Source organism: Mytilus edulis, chromosome 14 (assembly GCF_963676685.1).
Source record: "Mytilus edulis chromosome 14, xbMytEdul2.2, whole genome shotgun sequence".
In the NCBI taxonomy this organism is placed as follows: domain Eukaryota; kingdom Metazoa; phylum Mollusca; class Bivalvia; order Mytilida; family Mytilidae; genus Mytilus; species Mytilus edulis.
The window spans coordinates 20,410,250-20,426,663 of record NC_092357.1 but is presented as its reverse complement, the minus strand read 5'-3'; the positions used below and the strand labels follow the sequence as shown (position 1 = coordinate 20,426,663).

At 31.5% G+C, this 16,414-nt stretch overlaps 1 protein-coding gene across 1 annotated transcript in view; it reads right to left on the bottom strand.

The window, feature by feature from the left end:
• The window catches only part of LOC139504029 (neural cell adhesion molecule 2-like), a 34,274-nt gene extending 18,355 nt beyond the window's left edge, over positions 1 to 15,919 (bottom strand). The window contains exon 1 of the mRNA XM_071294083.1: positions 15,698 to 15,919. Within this exon, the coding sequence (XP_071150184.1) occupies positions 15,698 to 15,919 (222 nt within the window). The remainder of the gene's footprint in view (positions 1 to 15,697) is intronic.
• Positions 15,920 to 16,414: the final 495 nt, after the last annotated feature.

The following is a 16,414-nucleotide window of genomic DNA, read 5'->3' as shown; positions in this document are numbered from 1 at the left end:
TACATTTGTTTGTTTGGTATATAATGAATTAGTATAAAAATGAGGCGGTTATGTCGTTCTGCTCATTTTTTAATTTTTAATTTTAGAAGATACTCCAACTCATTTTTAATAAGACGAGGTCGGCAGGGAGAAGCACACACTTGGTTCTCATAGATATGCCAACAACTTGTTGAAAAATCGACATCCAATTCAACTTATATCTTGTCAATAATACAATCCAGCATTCTGATTGCATGTTCCTCGGGGTAATAATTTTTACTTTTAAATTATTAAAAATTTTGCCGTATGTTATCCAAAACATACATGTAAAGTGTATGCCAAAAAAAAAACTATATATAAAAACATCAAGGATTTGTTTTTCAATTCAAAAGCGGAATTGGCGGTATAAATAAAAGTAAAATCACAAAAATAATAAACTCCGAAAAAAATTCAAAACAGAAAGTCCCCTTATCAAATGGCAAAATCAAAAGCTCAAACACATCAAACGTATGGATAACAACTGTCATATTCCTGACTTTGCACCGTCTTTTTCGTGTAGAAAATGGTGGATTTAACCTGGTTTTTAGCAAGCTAAACTTATCACTTGTATGACAGTTGCATTAAATTCCATCATATTGACAACGAAGTGTGTACAAAACAAGCAAAAATATTGTCAAAACTAGAAGTACAGCAGTTAATTATCATTGTGTTATAATCTGAATCACTATAAAAACAAATCAATATCATGAATATGTAACAAAGAGGAACAAAAAAAGCTTATAAACAAATAAAATTGAGAACGGCAAAAGGAAATGTGTCAAAGAGACAACAACCTGATCAAAGATAAGAAACAGTAGAAGGCCACAAATTCAACACAGTGAGAAAATCCCGCACCTAGAGGCGTGCTTAAGCATAAAATGTGTACGTTCTCCGAAATATATAAATGAACTAAAATTAAAAACCATACAATACTAACAAAGCACATTAGCAAAAAAGGAAGGCCAATAATACGACAATTTACAATAGTACAATAAAGGGTTGAAAAATCAAAGGTTTTGATAAAAAAAATTAGGGTACGATCGAGATTATACTTCAACTTTAACATCTTTTTTCAAAACAAGCTGATTTGTTGGAAACGTATCGTTGTTCGTATGGAATTTTGCGAAGCTATGGTAACCAATACAAGCTAGGTAAGTCCATATATTTGCTGTAAATGGAATGTTCATTGAAGCCATAGAGGACTTATGATTCACCAAAAACCCATCCTTGTTAAATGATATGTTGTTGTAAGTGGGATTACCTGAGTCCTCATTTACTCCCATTCTTTAACAAGGCACTCATACACAAGCACCACTCAAATTTAAATTACTGAAAACAATAGTCCGGCCATTTCACAACAACTGATTTTATATGTTGGTTAAGTAGTTATAATGACAAGAAGAAATGCAGTCAATTTGAACAAAAGCGGGTTCAATTTAATATACTGTGGATTCATTCTTATTCGTGGTATACCAATTTTCGTGGGTTTCGTGGGTCACAGCGAACCACGAATTTAGGAATTCAACGAAGAATAATCCCGATAAATGTGTATGGAGTCGGATGTTTATTTCCGGTTATGTTATGCGGTTCTAGTATAGTGTTGACCAGCGATAAACATTTAAACATAACACGTGGTTTTTATTGAAAGATGATACAAGTATTTTTATTAGATCAATAATAAATATATCGAATATCAGTGGTAATTTACTTTTTAAAATTTGGAAATAACTGCAAGTTGTTAATTACCGTGTCATAGTTTGGTTTACTGGTGATTAAAAATTAATAGGATTAAGTACGGGAGTATTGCCCGTAGGTAATATTGTTTATGACAGGAACATTGATTTTCACACCTTTTACTTATATGACTGTTTATTATATCGTATTAGGGAAATGAGCTTTCAATCATAAAGTTTTGATTGTCTTATAGAATCCCGATAATTAGTTGTCTTTGTCCATTATTGTAATAGAAGTTTTCAATGAACACTTTAACCTAAAATGACCAAGCGAGGATTTTGACAATTCAAAACTTTTTCAATGTATTCCTTCTTTTTTGTTTGTGTTATTATTGATCAAACCAATGAGGTTATATGATCTCCTAAATCAAAAAGAAATCCACGAAATTACGTTTCTTATTTTTTTTCTTTTGAAATAAACGATCCACGAATTTACGTATACCACGAAACGTCTTTGTTTTCTATCAACGAAAATTGATACCCAAGAAAATAAATGAATCCACAGCACACCAGAAGGCGAATAAAATCTGTTCGAGAATTCATTGTATATCAGTTTATAATGTTCATGTTTGTACTTTCCATTTACAAATAGTGAAATTGACATTATTTTTATTTTTAAGACACTACCAACTGCTCAGACCAGTTTTGTACTCGACCAGTAAAATCGAGCACACATTTTACTCGACTAGTCTCGACATTGTCTCGACTGTACTTAGCTGTACTTAAGTGTACTCGACTAGGTCTCGACTTTAATTATTTAGTCTGATTCAGTACTTGATGATCTTTGTTTAGTCTGAAATGGTCTTGACCAAGGCTCGACCTGTCTCGACAAGTCTTGACCTTCAAATTTAGTTTTGACTGGTGTAAATCAGCCCATCTAACTTAATTAAATATTGATTTTACAAAATTCAAGCTTATTAGGCAGTTTGATTGTTGGCTGTGAAATGAAAGAATTTAATTTTACAATAGGTAAAAATAAAAATTATTATATAAATTCAGATAGGCATCTGTTATGTTTTTTATAACTTTTTTCAAATCAACTTGGATTTTCATCAAACTTTGCAGCTATCTTAGATATATATCAAGCTCACTGAATCCCATTTCATTTACTTTTTGTTGTATTGCTGTAAAATTTAAGAATTAAAGTAATGTTGGTAAAAAAGGGTAAGATTTGCAATTCGGACAAAATAGAGATAGTATACTTTAATTTTTGTAATAAATTTTTCAAATCAACTTTGATTTTCATCAAATTATGCAGCTATTTTAGATATATAATACGCTTACTGAATCCCAGGTCATTTTGCTTTTTGTTGTATTGCTGTCAAATTCAAGAATTAAATTAATCTAGGTAAAAAAAAGCTAGAGTTTGCAGTTCAAAGAAAATAGAGATAGTATACTTTAATTTTTTAATTACTTTTTCAAATCAACTTGGATTTTCATCAAACTATGCAGCTATCTCAGATATATAATAAGCTTACTGAAATCCCAGGTCATTTTGTTTTTCGTTGTTTTGCTGTCAAATTCAAGAATAGAATTAATCTAGGTCAAAAAAGCTAGAATTTGCAGTTCGAACAAAATAGAGATAATACACTTTAATTTTTTTAATAACGTTTTCAAATAAACTTGGATTGTCATCAACCTATGCAGCTATCTTAGATATATATAGCTTACTGAATCCCATGTCATTTAGTTTTTTGTTGTACTGATGTCAAAATTTAGAATTGAAGTAATCTAGGTAAAAAGCTAGGATTTGCAGTTTTGACAAAATAACTTTTTGAAATCAACTTAGATTTTTATCAAACTCTACAACTATCTTTGCAATATTCTGATCTTACTTAACCATAGGTTGTTATTTAGATTGGTGTATTTCTGTCAAATGTAAGAATTTAATTAATCTACATGTAGGTCAAAAGGCTATGATATTAGAAATATATCTTTCCTTATATATAAATGATATTAAATTTCTGTTTTAACAAACAAAAAAAAGGTGTCTTTTTTAAGATTTCATAACCTTTTCAAATCAGCATAAACAAAACAAACACCTTTTTTTTTGGTTAAAACAAAAATTTAATATCATGGACTTTCATAACAATCCTGAATAACTTAAAAAAAAAAAAATGAGTTCCAAAGTTACAGTTAAAATTTATTTGAATCAAATCTTAAAATATTTTTTTGTCAAATTTAATGACATGGCACAATACATGGTTTAATTACATCAGTACACGTGAGTTTTACAGATAAAAAGAAAACCCTACTTTTCTTAAACTCGTGTATAACTTATCTAGTGAATTAAAAAAGCCTTGCTATTTAGATTTAACACGATGTTGCAACTTTGAATAAATGTTATTTAGAACTTAAAACTCTCTGGTAGATGTGATCCTTTTAATAAGTAACGCCCCAAGCAGAAGGTATTGCTATATAAATCACCACAAATCAGAAGAACTATTTTAAGAATTTCTTTAATGCTTCATCGCTTTTTGATATATTTATAATATATATATATCAAAAGGAATAAAACATTAAAGGAATTATATAAATAATTTATATATACTTTTTCCAAAATTATGAGGAAAGATATATTTCTAATATCGTAGCTTTTTTAACTTGATTAATTAAATTCTTAAATTCTACAGAAATACATCAAACTAAATAACAACCTATAGTTCAGTAAGATTAATACATCCCCAAGGTAGCTATATAGTTTGAATAAAATCCAAGTTGATTTGAAAAAGTTATTAAAAAGTTTAAAGTGTACCATCTCTATTTGGTCAAAACTGCAAATCCTAGCTTTTTTTTACCTAGATTAGATTATTTTTTTAATTTGACAGCAATACACCAAACTAAATAACAACCTGGGATTCAGTAAGATTTATACATCACCAAGGTAGCTATATAGTTTGAATAAAATCCAAATTGATTTGAAAATGTTATTAAAAAACTTAAAGTGTACTATCTCTATTTTGTTCAAACTGCAAATTCTAGCTTTTTTTACCTACATTAATTAATTTCTTAAATATGACAGTAATTCAACAAAACAAAATAACCTTGGATTCAGTAAGCTGAATTATATATCTAAGATAGCTGCATAGTTTGATGAAAATCCAAGTTGATTTGAAAAAGTTATTAAATAAATTAAAGTGTACTATCTCTATTTTGTTCGAACTGCAAATTCTAGCTTCTGTTTACCAAGATGACTTTGATTCTTTAATTTGACAGCAATACAACAAAAAGGTAAATGAAATAGGATTCAGTTAGCTTGATATATATCTAAGATAGCTGCATAGTTTGGTGAAAATCCATGTTGATTTGAAAAAGTTATTAAAAAAATTAAAGTGTACTATCTCTATTTTGTCCGAATTGCAAATCCTAGCTTTTTTTACCAAGATGACTTTAATTCTTAAATTTTACAGCAATACAACAAAACAAGTAAATTAAATGAAATTCAGTCAGCTTGATATATATCTAAGATAGCTGCACAGTTTGATGAAAATTCAAGTTGATTTGAAAAAGTATTAAAAAAGATCAAAGTGTACTATCTCTTCTTTTTCCAAATTGCAAATCCTAGCTTTTTTTACCAACAGTACTTTAACTGTTTAGTTTTACAGCAATACAACAAAAAAGTAAATTAAATGAAATTCAGTCAGCTTGATATATACCTAAGATAGCTGCATAGTTTGATGAAATCCAAGTTGATTTGAAAAAGTTATTAGAAAAATTAAAGTATACTTTCTCTATTTTGTCCGAATTGCAAATCCTAGCTTTTTTTTACCAAGATGACTTTAATTCTTAAATTTTACAGCAATACAACAAAACAAGTAAATTAAATGAAATTCAGTCAGCTTGATATATATCTAAGATAGCTGCACAGTTTGATGAAAATTCAAGTTGATTTGAAAAAGTATTAAAAAAGATCAAAGTGTACTATCTCTTCTTTTTCCAAATTGCAAATCCTAGCTTTTTTTACCAACAGTACTTTAACTCTTTAATTTTACAGCAATACAACAAAAAAGTAAATTAAATGAAATTCAGTCAGCTTGATATATACCTAAGATAGCTGCATAGTTTGATGAAATCCAAGTTGATTTGAAAAAGTTATTAGAAAAATTAAAGTATACTTTCTCTATTTTGTCCGAATTGCAAATCCTAGCTTTTTTTACCAACAGTACTTTAATTCTTTAATTTTACAGCAATACAACAAAAAAAGTAAATTAAATGAAATTCAGTCAGCTTGATATATATCTAAGGTAGCTGCACAGTTTGATGAAAATCCAAGTTGCTTTGAAAAAGTATTAAAAAAAATTAAAGTGTACTATCTCTTTTTTTTTCCGAATTGCTAATCCTAGCTTCTTTTACCAAAAGTACTTTAATTCTTTAATTTTACAGCAATACAACAAAAAAGTGAATTAAAGGAAATTCAGTCAGCTTGATATACATCTAAGATAGCTGCATAGTTTGATGAAAATCCAAGTTCATTAGAAAAGGTTATTAAAAAAATTAAAGTATACTATCTCTATTTTGTTCGAACTGCAAATCTTAGCTTTTTTTAACCAAGATGACTTTAATTCTTAAATTTAAAAGCAATACAACAAAAAAGGAAATGAAATGGGTTTCAGTTAGCTTGGTATATATTTAAGATAGCTGCATAGTTCGATGAAAATCCAAGTAGATTTGAAAAAGTAATTAAAAAAATTAAAGTGTACTATCTCTATTTTTTCGAATTGTAAATCCTAGCTCTTTTTACCAACAGTACTTTAATTCTTTAATTTTACAGCAATACAACAAAAAAGTAAGTTAAGTGAAATTCAATAAGCTTGATATACATTAAAGAATTTATATATACTTTTTCCAAAATTATGAGGAAAGATATATTTCTAATATCGTAGCTATTTTAACTAGATTAATTAAATTCTTAAATTCTACAGAAATACACCAAACTAAATAACAACCTAAAGTTCAGTAAGATTAATACATCCCCAAGGTAGCTATATAGTTTGAATAAAATCCAAGTTGATTTGAAAAAGCTATTAAAAAAATTAAAGTGTACTATCTCTATTTTTTCCGAATTGCAAATCCTAGCTCTTTTTTACCGACAGTACTTTATTTTTTTAATTTTACAGCAATACAACAAAAAAGTAAGTTAAATGAAATTCAGTAAGCTTGATATATATCTAAGATAGCTGCATAGTTTGATGAAAATCCAAGTTGATTTGAAAAAGTTATAAAAGAATTTAAAGATGTCTATTTGAATATATATAATAATTTTTATTTTTACCTATTGTAAAATTCAATTCTTTCATTTTACAGCCATTAATCAAACTACATAATAAGCTTGAATTTTGTAAGATCAATATTTATTTCAGTTAGATGGGCTGAATTACACCAGTCAAAACTAAATTTGAAGGTCAAGACCAGTCAAGACAGGTCGAGACTGGTTGAGACTGAGTCGAGACTAGTCGAAACAGGTTGAGACTAGTCAATACAGGTCGAGACAGGTCGAGCCTGGGTTAAGACCATTTCAGACTACACAAAGATCGTCAAGTACTGAATCAGACTTATAAGTAAAGCCGAGACCTAGTCGAGTACACTTAAGTCTAGGTAAGTACAGTGGAGACAATGTCGAGACTGGTCGAGTAAAATGTGTGCTCGATTATACTAGTCGAGCACAAAAACTGGTCAGTTTGTAGTGAGACGTACATTGGAAAATTTAATATCCAAATAAAAGGGGTGGTATTTTGGTATACGATTAACAATAACATCGTTATTAAACCAATCATTTATCAATACACATTGGCTTTCATCATAATTTAACCAAAATGTGGAGCAGACTAGACAACTATTTAAAATGTTTGGTTAAAACGTAATAGGCATAGTACAATTTTACTTTCTACCGAACTGGTTGCAAATATAAATTCAAAGTAAACGAGTTTTTCGTAAGTTTTAAATATAAGTCATATGGCTAAATCTTCGTTTTAATTAGTTTAATTTATTTCAATCTAAAGACGAGCAAAGCAGGTAAAATATACGGTTTTAACATGTTTAATGTCAAAACAAAAGGGTTGACTCTTTGGATGTATGTACAATTGTTTATCAGGTAAAGATCTATCTGCTCTCAAATGTTGAGATGAATCGGACAAACCCCTTGTTGGGTTTCTATCCTGTCCGACAGTAATGGCATTTGTCCAGTGGTTGGAAAAATCACCAGAGATGCAAGGTCATTAATTTGGTACTCCGAACGCGCGTTACATATACATTAGCCTTCATCAGTAAAATGATTATTACCGTTAGACAAATCTTCATTCAATACTTTAAATAGATAAAGAAAACACTAGAGGCTCTAAAGAGCACGTGTCGCCCACCGTTGTCTATGGGCATATAATAAACGAAGGACACATGACAAAATAGTGTTTTGGTGATGGTGATGTGTTTGTAGATCTTATGTTACTGAACATTATTGCTGCTTACAAGTATCTCAATCTATAATGAACTTAGCCATGTAGTTAAAATATTTAGTATTTACCCAATTTATGAAAATTGTAAAATAAATGACTATAGGGGTAAATTCAGTAAATAAATATACGTCATCAGGGACCGCCCATTTAGGGGAGAGCTTTCTGTCTAAAAGTGAAGGCATGTGCTCTTCTGATTGGTAGATAATGTTTGTAATAAATATTTGTTGGTAGATGGATCAAAACTAGAGTTGAACAAATAAAAATAAATGCTGAATGTACTATTTTTTTTCCCTACAGGGTTGAAAAGTAATGGGGGTCAGTATAGGAATTCAGTGCGAATCTATATTGTTTGTAAACAAGGCCATGTGAATGCCCAAAAATGCCGCATGACCCTATGTTTTTATTGTTGGAAAAGATAGGGCTACATTTGTACTTTCATGAATAATATATGATAGTTTTTAATTTCTAAAGGTAAATCAGGTATAAATTTATTACCACACATAGATTAGCATTAAAGTCAATGGGAGATTTTTTACTGAATTTACCCCTATAAATGGTCAATATCTCCTTTAGGGTTCAATTGACCATTTTGATCATGCTGACTTATGTCTAGGCCTTACTTTGCTGTACATTATTGCTGTTTACAGTTTATATTTATCATGATTTATATATAATGATATTTAAGATAATAAGCAAAAGCTGTAAAATTGTCTTAAAATTACTAATTCAGGGAAAGCAAACCAACAACCGGTTGCCTGATTGGTCTACAAATTTCAGGGCAGATAGAACATGTCCTTATGAACAAATGCATTCCCATCAGATTTGCTCTAAATAATTTGGTTTTGAGATATGAGCCAAAAACTGCATTTAACCCTATGTACTATTTTTAGCCATGTCGGACATCTTGGTTCGAAGGCGTGGTCATCGAACACATTTGTTTAAAATAGATACCATAATGAATGATTGTGGACAAATTTGGTTAAAATTGTCTTAGTCGTTTCAGAGGAGAAGATATTTGTAAAAGATTACAAAAATTAACGAAAAATTGTTAAAAATTGACTATAAAGGACAATAACTCCTGAAGGAGTCATCTGATCATTTTTGTCGTGTTGACCTTTTTGTAGATCTTACATTACTGAACACTATTGCAGTTTACAGTTTATCTTTATCTATAATAATATTCAGGATAAAAACCAAAAACAGCAAAATTTTCGTAAAATTACAAATACAGGGATAGAAACCCAACAAGGGGTTTGTCCGATTCATCTCAACATTTGAGAGCAGATAGATCTTTACCTGATAAACAATTGTACCCCTTGCCAGATTTGCTCTAAATGCTTTTGTTTCATAGATACAAGCATTATCTTAGCGAGTTTTGATATTTTGACGGTCTTATTACAGATTTTTAATCAATACATCATGCTTAACCTAGTCAAATTATGCATGTATGTGCCTGTTTCAAGTCAGAAGACTGTAGTTGAGTGGTTTTCTTTTATTGCTGTGTTACATTTTTTTTTTTTCGTTTATTTTTTGTTCATAAATTAGGCCGTTAGTTTTCTCATCTGAATTGTTCTACTTTTGTCATTCCGGGATTCAGGGTGACTCGTATAAAAAAAAATATTTGACCTCATTTACAAAATGTACTAACTTGTTTCCCAATCCATTAGAACTAAATAGGTTTTAAATTAAACTTAAGTTAAACTGATCATATTTGCACTTCATCATTTAAATCGATAAACATGTAGCCGCACACTGCAGTAAAAGGTATATTTTTAGGCCAGGATGGATTGTACAAATGATTGCAATTATATAAGAAAACAATTACTACAAAATGTTGCTTGCATCAATTTAAAGTACCAGCATGTTCTCTAATTTATTCAAAATATTGAATCGTAAACAAATAGTATATCTGTTTACGAGAAGTTTTCATACCTTAGACAGACTTGTTGAACAAAAATCTTTACTGCATCAACCTAATTTGCTTTTTTTATATATAGCTGCACAGTAATATAGGGACTGCAATATACAAGTTACACAAATATTGGAAAACAATGACCATACAATTTTGTTCGCATCAATTTATGGTGTCAGCATGTCCTCTTTTTATTCAAAATATTGAATCATTAACAAATATCACTAGATTTCATACCTCAGATTGACGTGCGTATTAGTAAAATCTGAAAACCGCATCAACTAAAAACTGACCTTACATGTATTTGCTCTTTTTTTTTTATGTAAATCTATATAGCTGCACAATAATTCAGTTACAATTTTAGGTCAAAGGGACTGTAGTAAAAAAAAATAACCACAATATTGAAAATCAGGAGTTTTCATACCTCAGACTGAATCGTGTAACAAAATCAAATGTCCGCATCAACCAAAACTGACCATATTTGACCGCAGCAACCAAAACTGACCACATTTTCTCTTTTTTATGTAAATCTTATAGTCGCATAGTAAATCCGTAATATTTTTATCTAAGGATGGAGTGTATAATACAAATGATAGCAATATTAGAACACAGTGATTACCCAATGTTGTTTGCATCAATTTAGAGTGCCAGTATGTTCTCTTTTTATTCAAAATATTGCATCATAAACAAATACCAGTAGTTTTCATACCTCAGACTGACTGGTATAACACAATTATTTGTCCGCATCAACCAAAACTGACCATGTTTACACTTTAGTATGTAAATCTCTATGGCAGCATAGTAAATCACTTATATGTTTATATCAGGATCGATTGTATAGTACAAATGACAGCAATATGGAAAAACAATAACTACAAAATTATGCTCGCATCAGTTTATAGTGCCTGCACGTCCTCTTTTTATTCAAAATTTTAAATCATAAACTAATTTCGATATCTTAGACTGACTCATATAACAAAATTATTTGTCCGCATCAATCAAAACTGACCATATTTGACAGCATCAACCAAAAATAACCATATGTGACAGCATCAACTAAAATTGACCATATTTGCACTTAATTATGTAAACCTTAATATATTTATGTAGCCTCATATTTAATAAAGACAACAGTAGTATACCGCTATTCAAAACTCGATGGACAAAAAACAAAATCGGGGTAACAAACTAAAACTGAGGGAAATGCATAAAATATAAGAGGAGAACAACGACACAACATTAAAATGTATCACACACAGAAACGGACTACGCAATAGACAAAATCCGATGAGAATAACAGTAAATCACTTATATTTACATATCACGATGGATTGTATTATACAAATGCCAGCAATACTCATGATACTGGAACACGACTCGAAAAAAATCCACATCAAGTTAGAGTACATGTACCAGCATGTTCTCTTTTAATTCAAAACATTGAACACATGTCAGTAGTTTCGATACATCAGACCGAGTCGTTTTAACAAAATTATTTGACCGCGTCAACCCAACCTGAACATAAGTTCACTTTATCATGTAAATACATGTTGCCTCATTATAAACTAATAATATTTCTATGTCAGGACGGATCGTATGATAGAGAGGACACCAATTTTGGATTATATTGATGACTACCATGACTTCAAAAGTTTGTCCACATCAATTTTAGAGTGCCATTATTTCCTCTTTGTGTCCATGATAGTTAACCTTCACTAAAGTCAGGAGAGCCGTGGTGTAGTGGTTAGCGCATCGGACTACTAACACAAAGGTTCCTGGTTCGATTCCCGTCTGGGATGAAAATTTCAGGGACTGAATTTTCGGCTCTCCATTGACACCATTTGCGAGTTTGGTCTTGAGGAAACGATGAAAGTCCGTCGGAAGGGGACGATAAATGGCTTTCCCGTGTTAAGAGAGAGCCATATCTCTTGCACGTTAAAGACACCCTTGTAGATTTCGAAAAAGAGCAGGCTAATGCCGCTACAAGGCAGCTATCGCACCCGCAAAGTGGAAAGGGATTAATATAAGTTGCAAAACTTGTTTCCCAATTCACTATAAATACATATGTTTAAACCAAAGTCAGTGGTTTGTGATGATTTGCTTTTTAAACAAAACTATTTAACGGCATCATCCAACACTCACATGACAGAAATCGCCTTTAAATTGTAGCCAACAAAAGACACAAATCAATACTAAAATTTAACAATATTTATTATACAAAAGTTTACAAGAAGTATTTTACAAATATTACTGATAACTTAACTGTCAAAATATGAGTCCACTCTTTTATCTTTATCTGTATCCGGAAATCTTTCGGAATCCAATCTGAATATTATGTTCACTACTAAGGTCACAATCCAGTATGATGTTGTTTGTAGAATAAAAGTGTCAATCCAAATGCCGTGAATACTAATGTCTATCAATGTTTAAGTCCAAGTTTAATTATTGGAATTTAACTTTAGTGTCTGTATATAAAGTGTTGTCATGGAAAATTCTAGAACACTCTATAATGGAAAATCCTGGAAAGTTACAACGGAAGTTTCTGGAATAACGTAGAAGTTTAAATTACGCATCTTTTATAAGGATCATTCTAGAAAGTTCCAATCATTCTGTGATTGTTCCAGTGATTCCTAAACTGCACAGTTATAAGATTATTTGGTAAACAACTATCAGGCCATACAACACAAATTAGGCCAACATAAATAAACATAATAATTACAATATCATAACACCTCCCCCCTTAAAAGAAGTTTTAGTGTAACAAAAACTTATCATGAATAATATGAACAAAAATACATAATATATACAAAGAGATTTAATAAGCTCTAGATAAAGCATCAGCTATTACATTATCTTTACCCTTAATATGTTTTACAATTACATCATATTCCTGTAACAATAAACTCCACCTAGTCAACCTATGATTCTTGTTTCTCATTTTATGCATGAAGGTGAGAGGATTATGATCAGTATAAACAAGAATAGGATATACAGTGGGATTCAAATATACATCAAAATGTTGAAGTGCTGACAACATTGCAAGACACTCTTTTTCAATAGTTGAATAATTTTTTTGATGTTTGTCTAATTTCTTAGAAAAATATGATATAGGTTTTTCAACATTATCATCTGTCTCTTGATATAAAACAGCTCCTATTCCTACATCGCTTGCATCAACGGCAAGTTTAAATTGTTTTTCAAAGTCTGGACTAATCAGAACTGGACTATTAATTAAAAGTGATTTGCTATTTTCAAAAGCTTTTTAACAATTTCCGCTCCAGATAAATTTAGAATCTTTCCGTAAAAGATGAGTCAATGGTTGAACATCAGTAGCAAAATTTGAACAAAATTTTCTGTAAAATCCAATCATGCCTAAATATCTCATAAGTTGTTTTCTATTTGTAGGAGGTGGGAATTTGGAAATAGCTTCCACTTTAGCCATAATAGGTTTTACTTGACCTTGGCCAACTGTATGCCCTAAATAATCAACAGTGGCCTGACAAAATTCACTTTTACCAAGATTAACAGTCAAATTTGATTTTTGACAATCTATCAAAAGTATCATATAAATGTGTTAAATGCTGTTCCCAGCTATCACTACATACAATAAGATCATCAATATAAGCATAACAACAGTCTAAATCTTTTATAACATTATTGATCATTCTTTGAAATGTAGCTGGAGCACTTTTCATGCCAAATGGCATTACAGTATATTGAAATAAGCCATCTGGTGTAACAAAAGCTGATATTTCACGAGCTCTCTGTGTCAATGGAACTTGCCAATAACCTTTCAATAAATCAAATTTGCTCACAAATTTTGCTTGACCAATATTGTCAATACAATCGTCTATCATTGGAATCGGATAGGAATCAGATTTTGAGACTGAATTTACTTTTCTGAAATCAGTCACGAAACGAAAAGTTTTATCTGGTTTTGGCACAAGGAGACAAGGAGAGCTCCATTCACTGTTACTCGGCTCAATAATATCATTGTCAAGCATATATTTAATTTCTTTTCTCATAACTTCAAGTTTGAGTGGATTGAGCCTGTAAGGATGTTGCTTAATTGGAGAAGCATCTCCTACATCAACATCATGACAAACAGCAGTGGTTTTGTTTGGCACATCTGGAAAAAGATTTTTAAAAGAAAATACCAAAGTTTTTATTTCTTCTCTACGATCAAAAGACAGATGTGCAAGTTTTGAATCTAAATTTGACAAAATTTCTGAATTTTTCAATCTAACTGTCTCTTCCATATTTTTACAACTAAAAGTTGGTTCAATTACATCTGGTTTGTCATGATTGTTCTCAAATTTAACCATGCCTAAAGTGGCAACTGGTTTACTATCACATAGTACATTAGTACGCTCAAAATATGGTTTTAACATATTAATATGACACACTCTATTTTGTTTGCGCCGACCTGGAGTTTTTACAATATAATTCAAATCATTAATTTTACTCTCTATTGTATAAGGACCACAATATTTAGCCTGTAAAGGATGTCCAGGGACAGGCAGAAATACAAGTACCTTATCACCAGGCTCAAAAACTCTGTCCCTGGCATCTTTATCATACCATATTTTCATCTTGTTCTGTACATTTTTTAAGTTTTTCTGAGCAATTTGACAAGCAGTATACAATTTTTCTTTAAATCTAGATACATAGTCTAAAAGATTCAAGTCAGTATGTTCAGTAAGCCACTTTTCCTTAATCAATTTTAACGGTCCCCTTACAGTATGGCCAAATACCAACTCAAAGGGACTAAATCCAAGGGATTCTTGAACAGCCTCTCGGACTGCAAAAAGTAGAAAGTGAACTCCATCATCCCAGTCTCTGTCAAATTGAAGACAAAAAGTTCTAATCATGTTTTTCAATGTTTGATGAAAACGTTCTAAGGCACCTTGAGATTCTGGATGGTACGCACTTGATCTATACTGAGCAATCCCTAACTGGTACACGACTTGCTGGAATAAACCTGACATGAAATTTGATCCCTGGTCGGACTGTATAGACTTAGGAAGTCCTACTAATGTGAAAAATTTGATCAAAGCTTTGACGATAGTAGGTGTCTTGATATTTCTGAGCGGAATAGCTTCAGGAAAGCGGGTAGATGTACACATGATTGTCAATAAATATGCATTTCCAGTCTTGGTCTTTGGTAAAGGTCCAACACAGTCAATTAGAACTCTGCTGAAAGGTTCGTCAAAGGCTGGAATAGGCAGAAGTGGTGCTGGTGGTATTTTCTGGTTAGGTTTACCAACAACCTGGCATGTATGACATGATTTGCAGTATTCTGCAACATCATTTCTAAGTTTAGGCCAGTAAAAATGCTGTAAGATCTTAAGGCAAGTCTTCCTTATACCTAAGTGTCCAGCCAAGGGGGTGTCATGGGCAAGACCAATAATTTCTTGTCTATAAACTTTAGGCACCACCACTTGGTACACCACTCTCCATTCCTCCTCTTGGGTAGCATCAGGAGGCCTCCACTTCCTCATTAAAATGCCGTCCTGATGGTAATAGCATTCGGCCACTTTGTCTGCTTCCTCCTGTGGTTGAGCTCTCTGGCTGAGCTGAAGAACCTCAGGGTCTTTATGTTGTTCTTCAGATAAATTCTTTCGGTCTAATGAATGGCTGTGTACGTTTGGCCATGGCATAATAACATTCTTGTTAACACTAGGTGGTCTTATTATGGCCTTTTCTGAGCTACCAGGACCTTCAATGTCATCTATGAAAGTGTCAGAAAGGTCCATGTAATCAAACTTGTCTGTTTGCAAATTCTCATCTTGTTGTTTTCTAGCCATCGCCTTAGTAACAACACAAGCTGGATATAATTCAGCATCATCTTCAGGTGATTTAACATCCACCACCGGTTCACTGGTAACAATTGGTTCAGCAACCACTTTGTTCCTAGCTAGATCATTTCCTAGCAATAAGGTAACACCCTCAACAGGGAGATTAGGACGAACACCTACAACAACTGGTCCAGTTATTAAATCTGACTTCAGATAAATACGATGGAGAGGAACATCTATACAACCCAACTCTACACCTTGTAACAAAACGGAGGCACCAACAGAAGTCTTCTCGGACAAAGGCAACACACCTTCTAACAATAAAGACTGAGAAGCTCCAGTGTCCCGTAAAATTTTAATAGGCTGAAGAGTGGTATCATCAACAATAGCAACAAACCCATCAGACATAAAGGGTTTATATTCCTCCATATAATCACAAAAACTGGACTTAAAAGTCTGACTCGCAGGACATTCCAATGTACTGGTAATATAAGGTGTCGTACA